General features: G+C 37.7%; 2 protein-coding genes across 12 annotated transcripts in view; one reads left to right on the forward strand and one right to left on the reverse strand.

Moving 5' to 3' along the window:
- Positions 1-18,201, reverse strand: part of LOC129750787 (protein still life, isoform SIF type 1-like) — a 597,153-nt gene that overhangs the window by 510,777 nt on the left and 68,175 nt on the right. The window lies entirely within an intron of this gene.
- LOC129752715 (uncharacterized protein K02A2.6-like) lies at positions 1,917-5,294 on the forward strand. The gene has a single exon (XM_055748486.1). It carries the CDS (start codon positions 1,917-1,919, stop codon positions 5,292-5,294), a length of 3,378 nt encoding a protein of 1,125 aa, XP_055604461.1.

Raw genomic sequence — 18,201 nt, forward strand, 5'->3', positions numbered from 1 at the left:
AAAAATATGCGCTTCTAAGCCAATTCTATCTTTTTCGGCCGGAGGCCAAATCAAAACATACAATAAGCAGCAGTAGCCTTAAAAAAACTGCGCTTACTAAGCCAATTCCGTCTTTTTCCACCGGAAGGTCAAATCATAACAAACAATCAGCAGCAGCAGCAGGCATGAAATTCTTCACGTTCTAAGCTAATCCGTCTTCTTCTACCGGAAGGCAAAATCACCACAAACAACAGAAGCAGCCCTTAAAATCTGCGCTTCCTCAGCCAATCCGTCGTTTTCCACCGGAAGGCCAAATCATAACAAACAATGAACCCTAAAAATCTACGCTTCCTAAGCCAACTCGGTTTTTTTTTCACCGGAAGGCCAAATGAGAACAAACCATCAGCAGTAGCCTTTAAAAACTGCGCTTCCTAAGCCAATCCGTCTTTCTATTGGAGCACAGTGGGCTAGGAACTGCACTTTTTTGGTTTCAATTTACTGCAGGCCAGAGGCTTTGTTGTAGCCATTGGTGTCTTGGACAAAGTTACTCGGCTATATTTGCGCTATCTATGATTGGATTTATATTAGTTCTATTTTTCTCCGCAAGGTGGCGTCAAATCTAACGTTTTACAGAAGCAAGATACAGGCATGGTTTGTTGTACACAGTTGTTCATTATACATCAACTTTGAAGAACATTGTTAAGCTCTATGTTGTGTACTAAAGGGTGATACGGTTAAAATTTGGTCAATATCAACTTGACGTATTTTTTTCAATTTTGCATTTAAAAAACCTGAACACCCCTCATTTTGAAGGTGTGTGTGTGTGTAGAATGTTGCTCCTATTTTGATTTTGGAAATCACTCTTCAGTTGTCAAAATGCCGTCCAAGGAAGAAGAGCAGCGTATCAAAATTTTGCTCGCGCATCCCGAAAATCCGAGCTACTCGCACGCAAAGCTTGCAAAATCGCAAAAAGTTGCCAAATCAACCGTTACAAATGTAATTAAAGTGTTTGGGGAACGTTTTCGACAGCCAGGAAGTCTGGATCGGGGGGAAATCGAAAACCGGAAGTCGCTGAGACGACAAAGAGAGTTGCCGGTAGTTTCAAGCGAAACCCTCGCCTCTCTCTCCGAGATGCCGCAAATAAGCTGGGTGTGTCGTCTACAACCGTGCATCGAGCCAAAAAACGAGCCGGACTATCGACTTACAAGAAAGAAGTGACTCCAAATCGCGATGATACACAAAATACGACGGCCAAAGCGCGATCCCGGAGGCTGTACACGACGATGCTGACGAAGTTTAACTGCGTGGTAATGGACGACGAAACCTACGTCAAAGCCGACTACAAGCAGCTTCCGGGACCGGAGTTTTATACGGCAAAAGGAAGGGGAAAGGTAGCAGATATTTTCAAGCACATGAAACTGTCAAAGTTCGCGAAGAAATATCTGGTTTGGCAAGCCATCTGTGCCTGTGGCTTGAAAAGCAGCATTTTCATAGCTTCCGGGACAGTCAGTCAAGAAATTTACGTGAAAGAGTGCTTGAATAAACGTCTGCTGCCTTTCCTGAAGAAACACGGTTGTTCCGTAGTTGTTCCTACTGTTTTGGCCCGATTTGGCATCTTGCCATTACGGTAAAAAGACCATGGAGTGAAACGCCGCCAACAACGTGCAGGTGGTTCCCAAGGACGAGAACCCTTCCAACACGCCAGAGCTCCGCCCAATTGAGAAATACTGGGCTATCAAGGTGGACAAGGTGGCTGTACAAAATCTGATGGCAGGAGTTAAGCGTAAGGCCCGGCAATTCGGATTTGGAAAAACGGAAACCTAACTGAATATTTTTACTGAATATTATACTTGTCATATATCCACACATACAAAATACAACATTCACACCACCTGATGTATACACTACACATTGACGACACAACAAGTACGTCGGACATGAAGAGAAATGGCTGTTACCGCTGCGGAAATGCGCAGCATTATGCTGATAAATGCCCTTACTTGAATAGCTTCTGTCGGCATTGTGGTCGTCGCGGCCATTTGCAGAAAGTGTGCTTACAAAAAAACGCGAACAAAAGTGACACCAACCAATTGGAGGAGAGCAGAAGAGAGAACGCGAGAGAAGATGTACAAGCAGAAGAAATATGTGGGGTTTACAGTGCTGCCGATTTCCGGTGTAAAGTCGGCAAATTCTGGCTACATCTGTCAATTGACGGAGTAAAAACGGAATTCGAAATTGACAGCGGCTCTCCGGTGAGCATCATTAGTGTTCACGATCAACAACAGCTGTTTCCCACAATGCGTTTGCAGCAACCCGATCTCGAGCTAGTGAGCTACAGTGGAAATGCGATCGAACTGTGTGGTATGAGTGCCGTTCGCGTAGAATACGAGAATAAAAAACACGATTTGCTGTTGTACATTGCGAAGAATCGAAAACATCCGCTGTTGGGCCGCAGCTGGATGAAAGTGTTGAAACTAAAGCTAGAAAAGTTCTACGATTGTGTGGGTGCAATTTCGGAGACGGGACACACATCCAAAAATGCAACAGATGCTGTAAAAGTGTTGATAACACGGTATGCAAATATTTTCGAGAAGTCAATGGGCAAAATTACGGGCCTTTTGGCGAAATTGAAGTTGAAACCAAATACGCAACCGGTGTACATAAAAGCCCGACCAATACCATTTTCCATAAAAAGTGCAGTTGAAGAGGAAATAAAAAAATTAGTGGAAGCGGGCGTTCTGATTAAAGTAAATCATAGTGAGTGGGCCACACCAGTGGTCCCAGTGAAAAAGTTGAACAACAAAGTGAGATTGTGTGGGGATTACAAGCTGTCGGTAAACCCAAGCATCCTGGTGGATGACCATCCCTTGCCTACCGTCGAAGAGTTGTTCGCAAATGTTGCTGGGGGAGATAAGTTCTCTAAAATAGATCTTTCCCAAGCATATTTGCAGCTTGAAGTAGAGCCGAAGGACCAGGAGATCCTTACTTTAAGCACGCATTTGGGGTTGTACCAACCGACAAGAATGATGTATGGTATCAGTTCGGCACCAGCAATTTGGCAGCGGCTGATTGAAGAAGTGCTGAATGGGATTGAAGGAGTCACTGTGTTCATCGATGACATTCGTGTTACGGGGCCAAATGATGAAATGCATCTGCGACGTCTGGAAGAAGTGTTTAGACGATTAAGTGAATACAATATGCGAGTGAACCTTGAAAAGTGCCAGTTTTTTGCAAACCGCATAGAATACTGCGGCTACATGATAGATCGTGATGGTATACATAAAGTGCAGAAGAAAATAGACGCTGTCCAGAACATGCCTGTGCCACAGAATAAAGACCAAGTGCGCTCATTTGTGGGACTAGTAAATTACTATGGACGATTTTTCCCACATCTGAGCACCACGATCTATCCGCTGAACTGTCTATTGCGCAACGATGTACATTTTCAATGGACCAAAAAGTGTGAAGAAGCGTTTCGAAAAGTGAAAGAAGAGATGCAGTCAGATCGGTTTTTGGTACATTATAATCCTGGATTGCCGTTGGTACTTGCTACGGATGCATCACCCTACGGAGTCGGTGCCGTTTTAAGCCATATCTTTCCCGATGGTACAGAGCGGCCGATTCAATACGCATCACAGACTTTAAACGAAACGCAGAGGAGGTACAAGCAGGTTGACCGCGAAGCATATGCTATCGTTTTTGGAATACGTAAGTTCTACCAATATCTCTACGGGAGCAAATTTGTACTGATTACCGACAACCAGCCGTTGAAGCAGATTTTTTCGGAAACCAAAGGGTTGCCTACTATGTCTGCTTTGAGGATGCAACATTACGCTACCTTCTTGCAATCTTTTAATTACTCTATAAAATTTCGTCCAACTAAAGATCACTGCAATGCTGACGCTTTTTCGAGATTGCCTGTCAGTACAAAGGCTCCAGATAACGTCGTCGAGGAGGTAGATCTGGTGGAAGTGGACATAATCGAAACACTTCCGCTAACGGTTGACGATCTTTGTAAAGCGACTGCAAAAGATGGTTCCGTCAAAGTGCTTATACAAGGATTGAAGAACGGTAAAATAGTAGAAGCTAAAGACAGGTTCGGGATTTCCCAAGAAGAATTCAACCTACAGCAAGGATGCATTATGCGAGGAATTCGTGTATACATACCGTCTAGTTTGAGAGAACAGGTTCTCTCGGAACTACATTCAACACATTTTGGGAGTACTCGATTGAAGACGCTCGCGAGGGGATACGTCTGGTGGGAGCGCATTGATAAGGACATCGAAGACATGGTACGAAATTGTGCATCGTGTCAACTTACTCGCCCCGATCCCGTTAAAGCGCCGTTGCATTGTTGGGAGCAACCTAATCAACCGTTTGAAAGGGTACACGTCGACTTCGCAGGGCCTTTCCTTGGCAGTTACTTTATAGTGTTCGTGGACGCGTTCACAAAATGGCCTGAGGTCAAAATATTGCGTGACATAACAACAAATACAACCATTCACGCCTGTAGAGAGTTTTTTGCGACTTTTGGAATACCGTCTGTACTAGTCAGTGATCACGGAGTACAATTTAAGTCAGCCGATTTTCAGAGTTTTCTGAAACTTAACGGTATCTTTCATAAGATGGGAGCCCCGTACCATCCAGCGACAAATGGCCAGGCTGAACGCTTCATTCAAACCCTGAAAGGGAAAATGAAAGCGCTAAATTGCGACAAATCTAGAATGCACACGGAACTTTGTCAAATTCTGCTGAGCTACAGGAAAACCATACACCCTGCAACAGGAAAATCGCCGTCCATGATGGTCTTCAATCGTCAAATACGTTCAAGGTTAGATTTGATGATACCTGATCCTAAGGCAAAAACCAACGATCCAGAAATCAAGATACGATCAATTCCTGAAGGGGCGAGAGTTGCTGCTCGTGACTATTTGGATCGAACCAAATGGAAGTACGGTCACGTTATTGAAAAACTGGGCAAACTTCATTACAACGTACAACTGGACGACAACAGAACCTGGAAACGACATATTGACCAACTGCGAGAAGTTGGAGCAAACTTAGGAAAGCCGGCTCAAACATCTCAAGAGTTTCCGGAGCATTTCGATCCGATTCCTACAAAAACAGCTTCGGAAAGAAATGACGCCGTAGAAGAGCCAAGGGTTGAGTTATCGACGGAAAACCTTTCGACTACCGCTTCGGGTGATATTCAGGAGCCGTCCAATGCAGTCACTATGGACTCCCCTGCTATCGACCAACCATTACTCAGGAGATCCACTCGGATTGGTCAACAACTCCAAAGGCTTAACCTGTAGGTACACAATATCTAAGGGGGGAAGAGCTGTCATATATCCACACATACAAAATACAACATTCACACCACCTGATGTATACACTACACATTGACGACTTTGGGCTCTAGCTTTCCCTCCATTATACTTGATTGTCACTACGATAATAGTTACGGAACAGAAAACACGTGCGAATTATAAGTTCTCGATAAGTTAGAAATACCGACTTCATTCGTGAGTTTCCGAAATTCCCTCCCGGTCATAATAATACTAATTAAACTTGAAAAAGAAATTTAATGTGATTTTTTAAATAAACGATTTCATCGATTTACACACGTTTTCCCTTGACTAAATTTTGACCGTATCACCCTTTAAATGTTTAATAATTGTAAACAATGCATTTTTCCTTTCATAACACTCATAATATATGCATATTTAAAAAAAAACTGCAAATATCCTAAAAAATAAATCTAAAATTTAACATTGCTCTGTTTTTTTATACAACAATAAGCTGTTCCCTTTCATGCATCTTTTTTTGTCTAAATTTAGACGCCTGAATGTAGCGATAATGTAATCATACAATCAGCAGCAGCATCAGCAGCCTTAAACATCTGCGCTTCCTAAGCCAATTCCGTCTTTTACGTCGGAGGGCCAATAAACAACAAACAATCAGCAGCATCAGCCTAAAAAATCTGCGCTTCCTGTGCCAATTCCGTCTTTTTCAACCGGAAGGCCAAATAAAAAAAAAACAGCAGCAGCACGCTTGAAAATCTGCGCCTGCTAAATCAATCCGTCTTTTTCGACTGAGATGCCAAATCACAACAAACAATCAGCAACAGCTGCCTTAAAAATCTGCGCTTCCTAAACCAATTCAGTCTTTATTTGTGTTCTTTTTCAGAATGCGATACTTTTTTCAGGTGCCTGTCAATTAGGTAAGTACACTCTCTTTTCCCGTGCAAACTCTAGTTTATTCGAAATAACATTTTCTCATTTTTAAATTACAATTAATTAACTTTTACTACTTAATTTACTCTTTACAAAAATTTCTAGCTTCTAACAATAACAATTCACAAGGTAAACAATGTGTTCGCCGGCTAATGGTGACGTTTCAAGCCTCAACACAAAAAAGAGAAACACATGTTTTTTTTTTCTTTTTTTTATGGGAGTTTAAAACTGAGTGTCATTCTTCCCTAAGAGAAACACATGACTGCTGAAGCCCCCTTTTATAATAAAAAAAAAATAGGGATGCCGGAAACTCCTTTTTTTCTCTTGATGTTTCCTAACTCCCGAATAACTCACAACATGCCGAATCACTCCCACTGCTAAAACTCTGCGCTCAGTTGAATTGATCACCGGGAGGTTCGCGTTTACCCAAATTCTTGTGTGCATGAACATCATCGATTCTACATTCTGTGGATTCAGTATTCAAGGTTGGTTTAACAGGAAATCGTTATTTCTTAAAACGGAATAACTGAGTAGCGCCAACCGAAGTTTGACACGATTGTTCATGCAAATGCGATACTTTTTGGACACCCTGTAGGTACTTTTGACATGGGACCTAAAACTTCTCCAATTGACCGATTTAGGTCTAACTTTTCTGTAAGAAAAGTAAAAAATTTCTCCACTTAAATCTTTAATAAGAGACAGTATTCCATCTATTTTTACTTGAAAGTTTTTGATCCCAAAATCCTTCAATTGATTTTAAGTATTAATTTTCAAGTAGAATATTTGGCATTCTTTATTTCACTTCAAACGTTGCTTCAAAAAAACTGCGCGCTAAACCTTTTAGAGAAACTCCATGCTCCGCGAATTACGTCAGAGGTAGGAAAAGCGATATTGGTTCACAAAACCCATAGAAGTATCAATAAAGTTGTCTTTTTCTCGTAATTGCTCTCATCCACAATAAAATAGTAAGAGTGTTTCGCTCTTTTGTAGAACTTAATGCTGCTGCTGCTGCTGCTGTAGGTCTGAATTAGTAACAATGACTATCTCAATAATGGCCTTTTCCCCTTTGGTTGAATTGATGGGTTTTTTTTCAAGTCAAGGAAACTAGAGCTTCAGAAAACAACGATAGATTAAGCGGGAGATAGCGACAGAAGTTTTCGCCAACTTGAACCCGCGCTTCGTCTTTCTTTCTTTTCGGTGTGGCTCTCATAACAGTAGTGTGCGAAGTATTTGCCAGCCGAAGCTTTATGGCACAATGTTACAAGAACGTCCAAATAATAATGACGTCCTTTATTGATGACTCTCGACCGAAGACGAACAGCTAACGATAATAACGACCGACCACCATACCAGAAGAAGAACGATGATGGGCCGAAAACCCGTAGAATCGAATAATACATTTTATGAGTACCTACCCTAGAACGAGCAACGGAAACAGATCCCTAATTCGTCACTTTTATTCTTTGACCTCTACTTGTCTCTTTCGATACTTTCATTGCTGCTTCCATCCACTTATGTGGATTATTCTACTCACCAGCAGAAGATTCGAGACTGCTGGATGTGGTGCCATAAATATGTAAGCTATCTAAATTTTCCCACTACTCACACACAATTCCGTTGATAGTGATTTGGTTGGGGATGTTTTATTTTTTTCTTTCGATTGCATTATTGTTTATTGCCTCCGTAATAGATTTTCATTCCAATAATGTTATCTAGACAACATGTGCTTTCCTAATTTTCAGTAAACTTGATAGTTGCGTAGCATAGTAACATTTTTTAGCATAACTTTTCCATCTGACTAGCTGATTCCGTGCGAACTTCGTTTTGCTGCACTGGAGAAATAACTATGTAGGGATACTTGATCCCCTTTTCTTATTTTCATCATATCTTTTTGTAAAAAAAATTTGCAATCCGCCGTCTTTTGCATTTTCTGACAGCGAGTTATTTCAAGTTCATTTGCTGAAAAAGTAAGAACGATATTGCACTTTATTTAGAAAAAGGGGTAACTTTCAACAAACTTTGATTTTAATGAAAACGTATGTAAATGTATAGTTTTTGATAAATTTTTGATGCAATAAAAGCCATTGCGCCTAAAAACATCAATTTTAGTTATTTCTGATTCTGATGAAACTTATTTTTACATTTTTTTTCTAAAAATAATTATATTGCATACACTAAGGGGTGAAAATACAACAAAAAAATTCTACTAGTAAAATCAAAAATAAATCTTTCACTGAATGAAATTTCAATGTTGGTAAAAACGTGAAGCAAAACAATCATATTCGAGCATATGGAAGCGAGATTTACAAGGTGTCTCTTTGATTTGCGTTTTGTTTCATCTTTCCCCACATAGGTAACTGAATTATAAAAATATTTATGCAAAAAAAAAGTGAACATTCAACAAATATTTCTACCCCAACAGTGTTCGAATAGAATTATTAAACCAGTAAAAAGTTTGCAGGTGATATCATTAACCAATTCGTCATACTTGGTTAAGTTTTTTACGGCATCGAAAAATGTTAAAATAAGTACATTTATTGATGGGTTTTTTTTAATTTTGTATGTAGATGGATAACTATAAAATACTACCTTAAGATGTCAAAAATTATGCCCACTGTTGCAGGAAGTCCCGTTTGACGGTATCAGACAAAGAAAATTCTTTAAAAAATTCTACTACCCTATATTCATTGCATACTTTAAGGTGCAATTTTCTAGATATGTACAGTATTTTTAGTATTGTTTAACAAATAGTTACTGGAACAACATAAGTTATTAGACATATTAAAGTAATTTAGGGATACCCAATGATCACGATCCATTCAGAAGAAAAATACATCTTTATTGACTCTAGAGATAGTTATTAAATCCATAACATACATTTTGGAAAACTTATTCTAAATTAAATTGATAGTTTACTATTGTTTTGAATATGCATATGAAATTATGAAGTTCATAAACTCCTTTTTGAGAATTCTATAAATTATAAGTTTTTTTTTAATGTTACTTTTAATTTGTCGGTCTTAGCGGTGAAAAGTGATGTCTTTTTTAGTAGGGACATCTAAAGATTCAGATATTCACATTACGACAAATCCTCCAAAAATGCCGTGAACACCAAGTCCCTACGCACCATCTATTCATCGACAACACAACACGATTGACCGTAACGAGCTATGGAAAATCATGGACGAGAACGGCTTTTCCGGGAAGCTGATCAGACTGATCAAGGCGACGATGGATGGAACGCAGTGCTGTGTGCGGATTTCGGGTGAATTGTCGAGTTCATTCGAATCGCTAAGGGGGCTTCGACAAGGTGATAGTCTATCCTGCATGATGTTCAACGTGGCGCTAGAAGGTGTTCTTCGACGAGCGGTGGGCGAAATGCGGGGCACGATTTTCAACAGATCCAGTCAACTTATCTGTTTTGCCGATTATATTGGCCGCAGTTCATCTGCGGCGGTGGAAGACATCTACCGCAAACTGAAACGCGAGGCAGGAAGGATTGGGTTGATGATTAATACGTCCAAGACGAAGTACATGCTGGCCCGCTTGTCCAGTAGTAACAAGGTCACGATCGACGGTGACGAGCTGGAGATATTCGAAGACTTTGTCTATCTCGGCTCACTGGTGACCGCAGACAATGATACCAGCCGTGAGATCCGGCGGCAAATTATCAGCGGAAGTCGTACCTACTATGGACTTCACAAGCAACTGCGGTCGAGAAGACTTAGCCCTCGCACGAAGTGTAACCTGTATATGACGCTCATTAGACCGGTTGTTCTCTACGGGCACGAGACATGGATATTGCTTGAGGAGGACCTTCGTACACTCGGAGTATTCGAGCGAAGAGCGTTAAGAACCATCTTTGGCGGCGTACAGGAGAACGGAGTGTGGAGGCGAAGGATGAACCACGAGCTCGCCCGACTCTACGGCGAACCCAGTATCCAGAAGGTGGTAAAGGCTGGTCGAATACGCTGGGCGGGACATGTTGCGTGAATGCCGGACGACTGTCCTGCAAAACAGGTGTTCGCTACAAATCCGGTAGGAACAAGAAGAGCGGGGGCGCAACGAGCGAGGTGGTAAGACCAAGTGGAGCGTGATCTGGCGAACGTGGGGTGCCCGAGAAATTGGAGAACGGTTGCCATGGACCGAGTGAATTATAGGAATTATGTTCGTCAAGTTATGTCGTGAGACGGTATACTATGTAAATAAATAGAAAATAATCTATAGATTATGATCTTTTATTATATATTTATATATAGATGGATAGAAGGTTAGATGAAATGAAAGATAGTGATATGATATATGATGATAATGCTTCTAAATAAATTCTACCCGCTCATTTTCACCATCTTTCATTTCATCTAACCTTCTATCCATCTATATATTAAAAAGGAAATCATAATCTTTAGATGTCCCTACTAAAAAGAACATCACTTTTCACCGCTAAAGCCGACAAATTAAAGTAACATACAAACATTTCGATGGTTAATCTCTTCATAAAGTTTATTTTTTATTTTTTTTAAACTGTGACCCAGAGATGGGTCTTGACTCAAACATTCAGTCAGCAAAACTTTTTTTTTTTGTTTTGTAGGGAAATGAATCCAACTGTAAGTCGAAATTTCAGGGACTAGACTAGATGAAACTTAATGTTGAAAAACATGCGAAAAAATTCGCCTTGTCTCCCGGTAGGACTTGAACCCACATCTTGCGCCTCTCCGGGGCCCATGTAGGTATTAACATTCTACTACAGGAGACAACCTGGCGTATGCAAGTTATACTGGTCGAGTGTCGATGTCTATCGGAATGAAGGGAATTGTTTTCCCATGTGATCATCATCATTTTCGTAGTCTATTTCTATTCTCATCATTTCAACTTACGGTAGTTGGACTCAAATTTGGATATTTTGAGCACGGCAAGAATGGCATTGCCTTCTTATATAGGGGAGAACTGTACAAGACGCACCAGTTAAGTATAATCGCTATTTACAGCGATACCCATCATCTATGAACCAACTTGAAAGTTCACGACGATTTAGTGATAACATTTACATTTTATCAAAAAGAAGTAATATGTTAAAAACACGATTTTGGTGACATTTTTGTGAAAACCTTAAACAGCCAGAAAACAAGTCACGGGGTAGAACGCCAAAACTAGTGGACAGAACGCACCATACCGAATGGGTGGTGAGAAATGGAACAATGGTTATACGGAATATAGTGATTCAAACATCACTGAACAAAATCATTTAGTATGTAATATTGGATATTTTAATTCTTTTAAGAACTTTGTTGAAGACGACAAAACGATTTGACTTATACTTCAAGAAATATCAAGGATTCAAGTTGGTTTAAAAGTTGTTAAAAATTTTCCGTGTTTTGCAGAATTGGGAAGAATAATCAATTTGAAAACTTTTACAACTTTTTCTTCCGAAGCTAAATTTACTTGCTGTCTTTGGGAAAGTTGATTTCTGAATTGAAACTTTAAACTTCTTAATTTTTGTAATGGTCTACAGTTTTGCCAAAAAAGTAAACAATGGATTTTAACCTATTTTCCAAAGTTATATTGATAACAAGAGGTATTAGAAAAAACTAATTCCATATTTGGAATCAGCGCTCCCAAATTAGTCAAAATTTGCTCCTAGGTTATTCGCACCTCGCCAAAATGTTAATTTTGTCATCGAATATTTTAGTAGGTATTTCTGATGATCTTCATAGTAAATATGACATACATACTTTTGTTCACATGCTGGAACAGATAACTGAAATCAGACTATAAATCACAATCTTCGCTATCGGAATCCACATCAAGGTTGCGAAAAAAAAATTTGATGGTTTTGAGAAAAAAAGTCTGGATTTCTGTGATTTTACCCAAAAATTCAGTCATAGATTTTTGTGATACTATTTCCTTTAATTTCAATGAAAATTCATGATAAGTTGGGTTTTTTACATTTTAAAGACCCATTTACACTTTTCGTGAAAATGTTACTAAACTAGGTTCTGTAACATGGTGGAGTCGATGTAGAATGGTTGAAGGAGGAAAACAGTTCTAGAAGGTTTTGAACAACAAATACAGTTGGATTTTCATAATTAACCATTCCCCATCGATTCCACCATGTTGCAAATACTTCTGTGAAATCTGTGATGAAAATTTGCTCAAAACTCTAGGAATTTACAGATTTGTCAACCTTGGTCCACATTTCTGCAGATTGCTTCTCAGAATTCAATAATGATGACTCTCTGTTCACACTTCTTGAACGCCTTATAAAAATATGATCTTTGCTTATTTACTGTGATACAGCTTGGTTTATTTTTATGTTGCTTGAGAATATTTGGAAGACTAACGGGTAAAAGTCAAGTACAATTATGTAGATGCTCACACCTTTAAAGTTGACCTTTGCACAGTGGTGCAGAACATCAATCTAGCTGTACGAAATTAATAGCGCCCAGGGATGAACAGATAGACATTTGATGTCTTCTGCAACATTGTTCAGTTTTACAAGGAGCATATTCTAGTATCAAAATTTTTGCCGAGGGGTCCACCGATAGCGAGATAAAAATGCTAACTTTTTTGTTTTTCAAATTAGGGCTTTGATGTCTTCGACAAAGTTGTTTTTCTGATCAAAATACATAAGTTTGCTGAATATGCCAAAGTCCTGTCACATCACCCTCAGGAGTTACAGTCAAAGTAAAAAAAATCTCTTGAAAAAACAGTTTTTTGAACCTGACACGTTGAAGATTGGATAAAATGGTTCGCTGTCTTTGAAACAAAGTTGACACATGCCACGATCTACAATTGTCTCATACATTATGGTGGGATTAGAAGTTGCTGAAGCTCTATAAAAAGCATTTAGTGTATTTACGCATAAGACACAGGATGATTCAAAATGCTTTTTTCCATTTTGAATTTTTAACATGTTTAAATTTAAAAAACACCTTGTATCACATGGATTAAATTGTCAACAAGAAAATATTTAAAATGTATAAAGTGTACAATATCTAAATAAAACCATCAGGTAATATTTTTGACTATGAGATTTTTGCTGTGCTATGCTATTTATTAATCACCGAAAAATATCAATCAAAGAAAACCACAAGAAAATGCGATGATCAAAAAAAAAAAATTATTGAAATATTAAATCTTTATGTATTTTTGTGGTTGTAGCTGATAAACTTTTAGTTACAAAATAGTGACATCTTGAAGTAAAATATGAATAATGTTACGAATATTCATGCCCAATTTTGTACACCACAAATTTGTTCAACAAACAACACGTCTCCAAATCATCAAAATAAGACGGCTATTAGTAATAAAACTTTACTAGTATCATTTGATTGCAACCTTATGCACACCCTTAATCAAGTTGCAAGTTGATAAAACACATTAAAAATTTGTTAGAATCTAAGACGATGGAAAAATACAATAGGTTTATGGATGTTGCATTATGTATAAATTAATATTAAAACATAAAAATTACAAAAATATCTAAGCTTAAATCACATGGAGTCGTCATTCTTGACAAATCTGCAAAATGAGCAACACTGAGTGTATATCATTTGTTGACGTCTGATTCAAACGTATTCAAAATAAGCTTCTACTAGTCGACGCTAGAGAGCATGAACCAGGATAAAAAATAAAACAGAATGGATGGATCTTACCAAATTCCTTTCGCATTTGCCGATAAATGTTCTCAGTCCACTTCATTTTCAGTAGGTACGCCTTCCTCGAAAAAAAAAATGATCTCGCGAAGATATTTCTTCCACACTTTTCATAACAAATGTTCTTTTCAGTTCGATTTCTCAATTACAAATTCCTCCCTTTCACTCGCACTAATGAGACACTTCGATTCGCCCAGACAGAACGATTTACGGATTGCTGAATGAGGGCCGCCATCTTTCCCAACACCAATTTTTTCACATTTCATTTAATTTTTTTCACAGCGTAATTCAGTTTAAGGCGCATTCTACAATCGTTCTATCACGATGATTTTCATTTCACACATTATCTTTTAACTTATTCAATCTCATGGGAAAATAAAAAGCACATGCACTCGGGACAACTAAAGCAAGCGAACTGAACCGATCGGAATCTCACGAACAACTCAATAATCACAAAAAACGGGGTGTTGCGAAAATGTGCACTTTTCGATGGACGGGCCTTCCAAAATTGCCAATATAATACACTAAATGCTTTCTATAGAGCTTCAGCAACTTCTAAACCCATCATAATGTATGAGACAATTGTAGAACTTTGATTATTACAACTTTGATTGTTACAACTTTGATTCAAAGACAGCGAACCATTTTATCCAATCTACAACGTTTCAGGTTCAAAAAACTGTTTTTTCAAGAGATTTTTTTTACTTTGACTGTAACTCCTGAGGGTGATGTGACAGGACTTTGACATATTCAACAAACTTATGTATTTTGATCAGAAAAACAACTTTGTCGAAGACATCAAAGCCCTAATTTGAAAAACAAAAAAGTTAGCATTTTTATCTCGCTATCGGTGGACCCCTCGGCAAAAATTTTGATACTAGAATATGCTCCTTGTAAAACTGAACAATGTTGCAGAAGACATCAAATGTCTATCTTTTCATCCCTGGGCGCTATTAATTTCGTACAGCTAGATTGATGTTCTGCACCACTGTGCAAAGGTCAGCTTTAAAGGTGTAAGCATCTACATAATTGTACTTGACTTTTACCCGTTAGTCTTCCAAATATTCTCGAGCAACATAAAAATAAACCAAGCTGTATCACAGTAAATAAGCAAAGATCATATTTTTAAAAGGCGTTCAAGAAGTGTGAACAGAGAGTCATCATTATTGAATTCTAAGAAGCAATCTGCATGTGGACCAAGGTTGACAAATCTGTAAATTCCTAGAGTTTTGAGCAAATTTTCATCACAGATTTCACAGAAGTATTTGCAACATGGTGGAATCGATGGGGAATTATGAAAATCCAACTGTATTTGTTATTCAAAACCTTCTAGAACTGTTTTCCTCCTTCAACCATTCCACATCGACTCCACCATGTTACAGAACCTAGTTTAGTAACATTTTCACGAAAAGTGTAAATGGGTCTTTAAAATGTAAAAAACCCAACTTATCATGAATTTTCATTGAAATTGAAGGAAATAGTATCACAAAAATCTATGACTGAATTTTTGGGTAAAATCACAGAAATCCAGATTTTTTTTCTCAAAACCACCGAATTTTTTTTTTCGCAACCTTAATGTGGATTCCGATAGCGAAGATTGTGATTTATAATCTGATTTCAGTTATCTGTTCAGCATGTGAACAAAAGTATGTCATATTTACTATGAAGATCATCAGAAATACCTATTAAAATATTCGATGACAAAATTAACATTTTGGCGAGGTGCGAATAACCTAGGAGCAAATTTTGACTAATTTGGGAGCGCTGATTCCAAATATGGAATTAGTTTTTTCTAATACCTCTTGTTATCAATATAACTTTGGAAAATAGGTTAAAATCCATTGTTTACTTTTTTGGCAAAACTGTAGACCATTACAAAAATTAAGAAGTTTTAAGTTTTAATTCAGAAATCAACTTTCCCAAAGACAGCAAGTAAATTTAGCTTCGGAAGAAAAAGTTGTAAAAGTTTTCAAATTGATTATTCTTCCCAATTCTGCAAAACACGGAAACTTTGACGAAATTTTTAACAACTTTTAAACCAACTTGAATCCTTGATATTTCTTGAAGTATAAGTCAAATCGTTTTGTCGTCTTCAACAAAGTTCTTAAAAGAATTAAAATATCCAATATTACATACTAAATGATTTTGTTCAGTGATGTCAGAAATAGTTGTAATGTTAAACATTAACATCTCAAAAAAAAGTAGCATTAACTGTATCTCTGAAAATGGAATTTCTTGATTTAATCTGAATCCTCGAGGAGGATAATAAATTAATGCAAAACAAATTTTTATTTTCTATGTAGAAATGTTGGTTCATCCGTTATGAAATTTTACTGAATATCGATTAATTTAATTTATTTCCACACGTCATACCACTAAAAAAAGAGCTGATAGACAAAATCTGACAAATGATTCAATTTAAAGACGCCAAAATCTCCCAAAACAGTTATTAAAACATTGGTACTAAAACGCAGTTCCCTAGTGTTATCGAAGTTTCCATCTGTGTTTCTGTTGATGAAGCGATACTTGTCAGCATCCACCAGCACTATCTACATAAAAATATAATTCGGAACCATGGCATTATAATTTGACTCAAAAGAAATCCTAATCTCGTGGTTCTCAATTCAAAATTTTCGACATAACTCATTACTCAGCAACTCTGAACTCATAGACTTTTCGAATCTCTGAAATACTAGGGAAATTCTCAATCCAGAATTCAACACATAAATACAGAATTTATAGTGCAACATTTAAATAGAATCGGGCTTGTGATAAAGCTCAGTTGGCAAGTTTGTTGCTTCCTGAGCCGATGTCCGCGAGTTCGAGCCCAAGAGTAAACATCAAACACAGTTGTACCGGATAAGTTTTTCAATATTTGTCCGCCAACTGAAACGTTGATAAAGTCGCGAATGCCATAAAGATGGTAAAACGACTATAATCGAAACAAAAAAAAAGTTAAATAGAATCTAGATGTCACATTTTCGGAAACAAAATTTTCATAACTATCTTTAGTACATTGGAATTCAAAATGTACATTCTCAATTGCTAGTTTTGAATCTTTAATCTCAATTGGCAATTTAAAATCAAATAGTGAAATCGATGTTCAGAGTATATTTTTGAGGTTTTGAAAATTAAAATTTTCTCTGCAAAAGTCTTAATTAACAGATTCAATCTCTAAATATGGAGTTTTTTAAGTCGTAAGTAATTATTTTACCTCCAAACGACTAAGCGAAAACTGAAGAAAAGAAGAGAAAAGAAAGTTCCTTGCTCGTTACGACTTAGAAGGTATGAGGGTCCGTTCAAATATTACGTAACGCAATTTTCGATCATTTTCAACCCCCTCTCCTCCTACTGATACATTCGTAGAAGATTTCCTATACAAAACCCACAAGCGTAACAAGCTGTTAACCCTCCTCCCCTCTAAACGCGTTACGTAATATTTGAAAGGTCCGTTAGCGGTGTTTCAATTTTGCTCACAACGGCAGTTCACTACAGAAAATATTTTATACCTATTTTGTGATTTGTATCGTTTGCTTACGGAAACATTTGAATATGTTTCAATCCATAATCATATTAAGGGAAGGTGATGATCAGATACACTTATTACAAGGATGTTAAATGATTTCTACTATTGATTCATACATTCAATTAACCACACAGTTGCTCAGCAATAAGATTCATCTCAATAATCACCCAAGGAAGTTTAATATAAAATTGGAACAGAACAAACAATATAAATGCAACAACTTCTGGACTTTGAAGTGTTGCGCCCATAAAATCCCATCCCAGTCAAAATAGTCGAATGAATCGAGACGAGGGAAAGTCTGGTGCGGTTTACACGTTCGTTTGCATATTTATGAGGTGCATGAAAAGTTGATGACCAAAAGCCCTCACCATGCTCTAGCTGGCTAGGGAGAAATCCAACCAGAATCCACCAGAAGGTACATGATGATGTATTGTATCTATAGATAAAACTATGTATGAAAAACAGTTTTCAAGGATATTTGTGGTGGCTGTGTGCATTGGCGGAACAGATCACCTCTAGGCTGACAAGAGATTTTGCTCCAAAGTAGTTTATTTTGAGGATTTCATCTCTGTAGCTTCTTTTTCTGTTCCTGACGGACAAATTTTGAGAACCGTAAAACTAGGATCTTATCGTAGAACAGCTGTTTTCAAGCAGTTTAGTTTGATTGGTTTGATGAAAACACAAAACTGAAATATGTAGTTTTATTTTTCATATAATTTTTGAATTACTAAAATTGGGTAAAGGTCTCAGGGCTTTGGTTAAACGTAGAAGTTAGAATCATTATTTTAAATTGGTAAAAGAGAAA

Source organism: Uranotaenia lowii, chromosome 3 (genome assembly GCF_029784155.1).
Source record: "Uranotaenia lowii strain MFRU-FL chromosome 3, ASM2978415v1, whole genome shotgun sequence".
Lineage (NCBI taxonomy): Eukaryota > Metazoa > Arthropoda > Insecta > Diptera > Culicidae > Uranotaenia > Uranotaenia lowii.

Coding starts and splice junctions, on each gene's coding strand:
- LOC129752715 (XM_055748486.1), top strand. CDS start 1,917: ATGAAGAGAAATGGCTGTTACCGCTGCGGAAATGCGCAGCATTATGCT.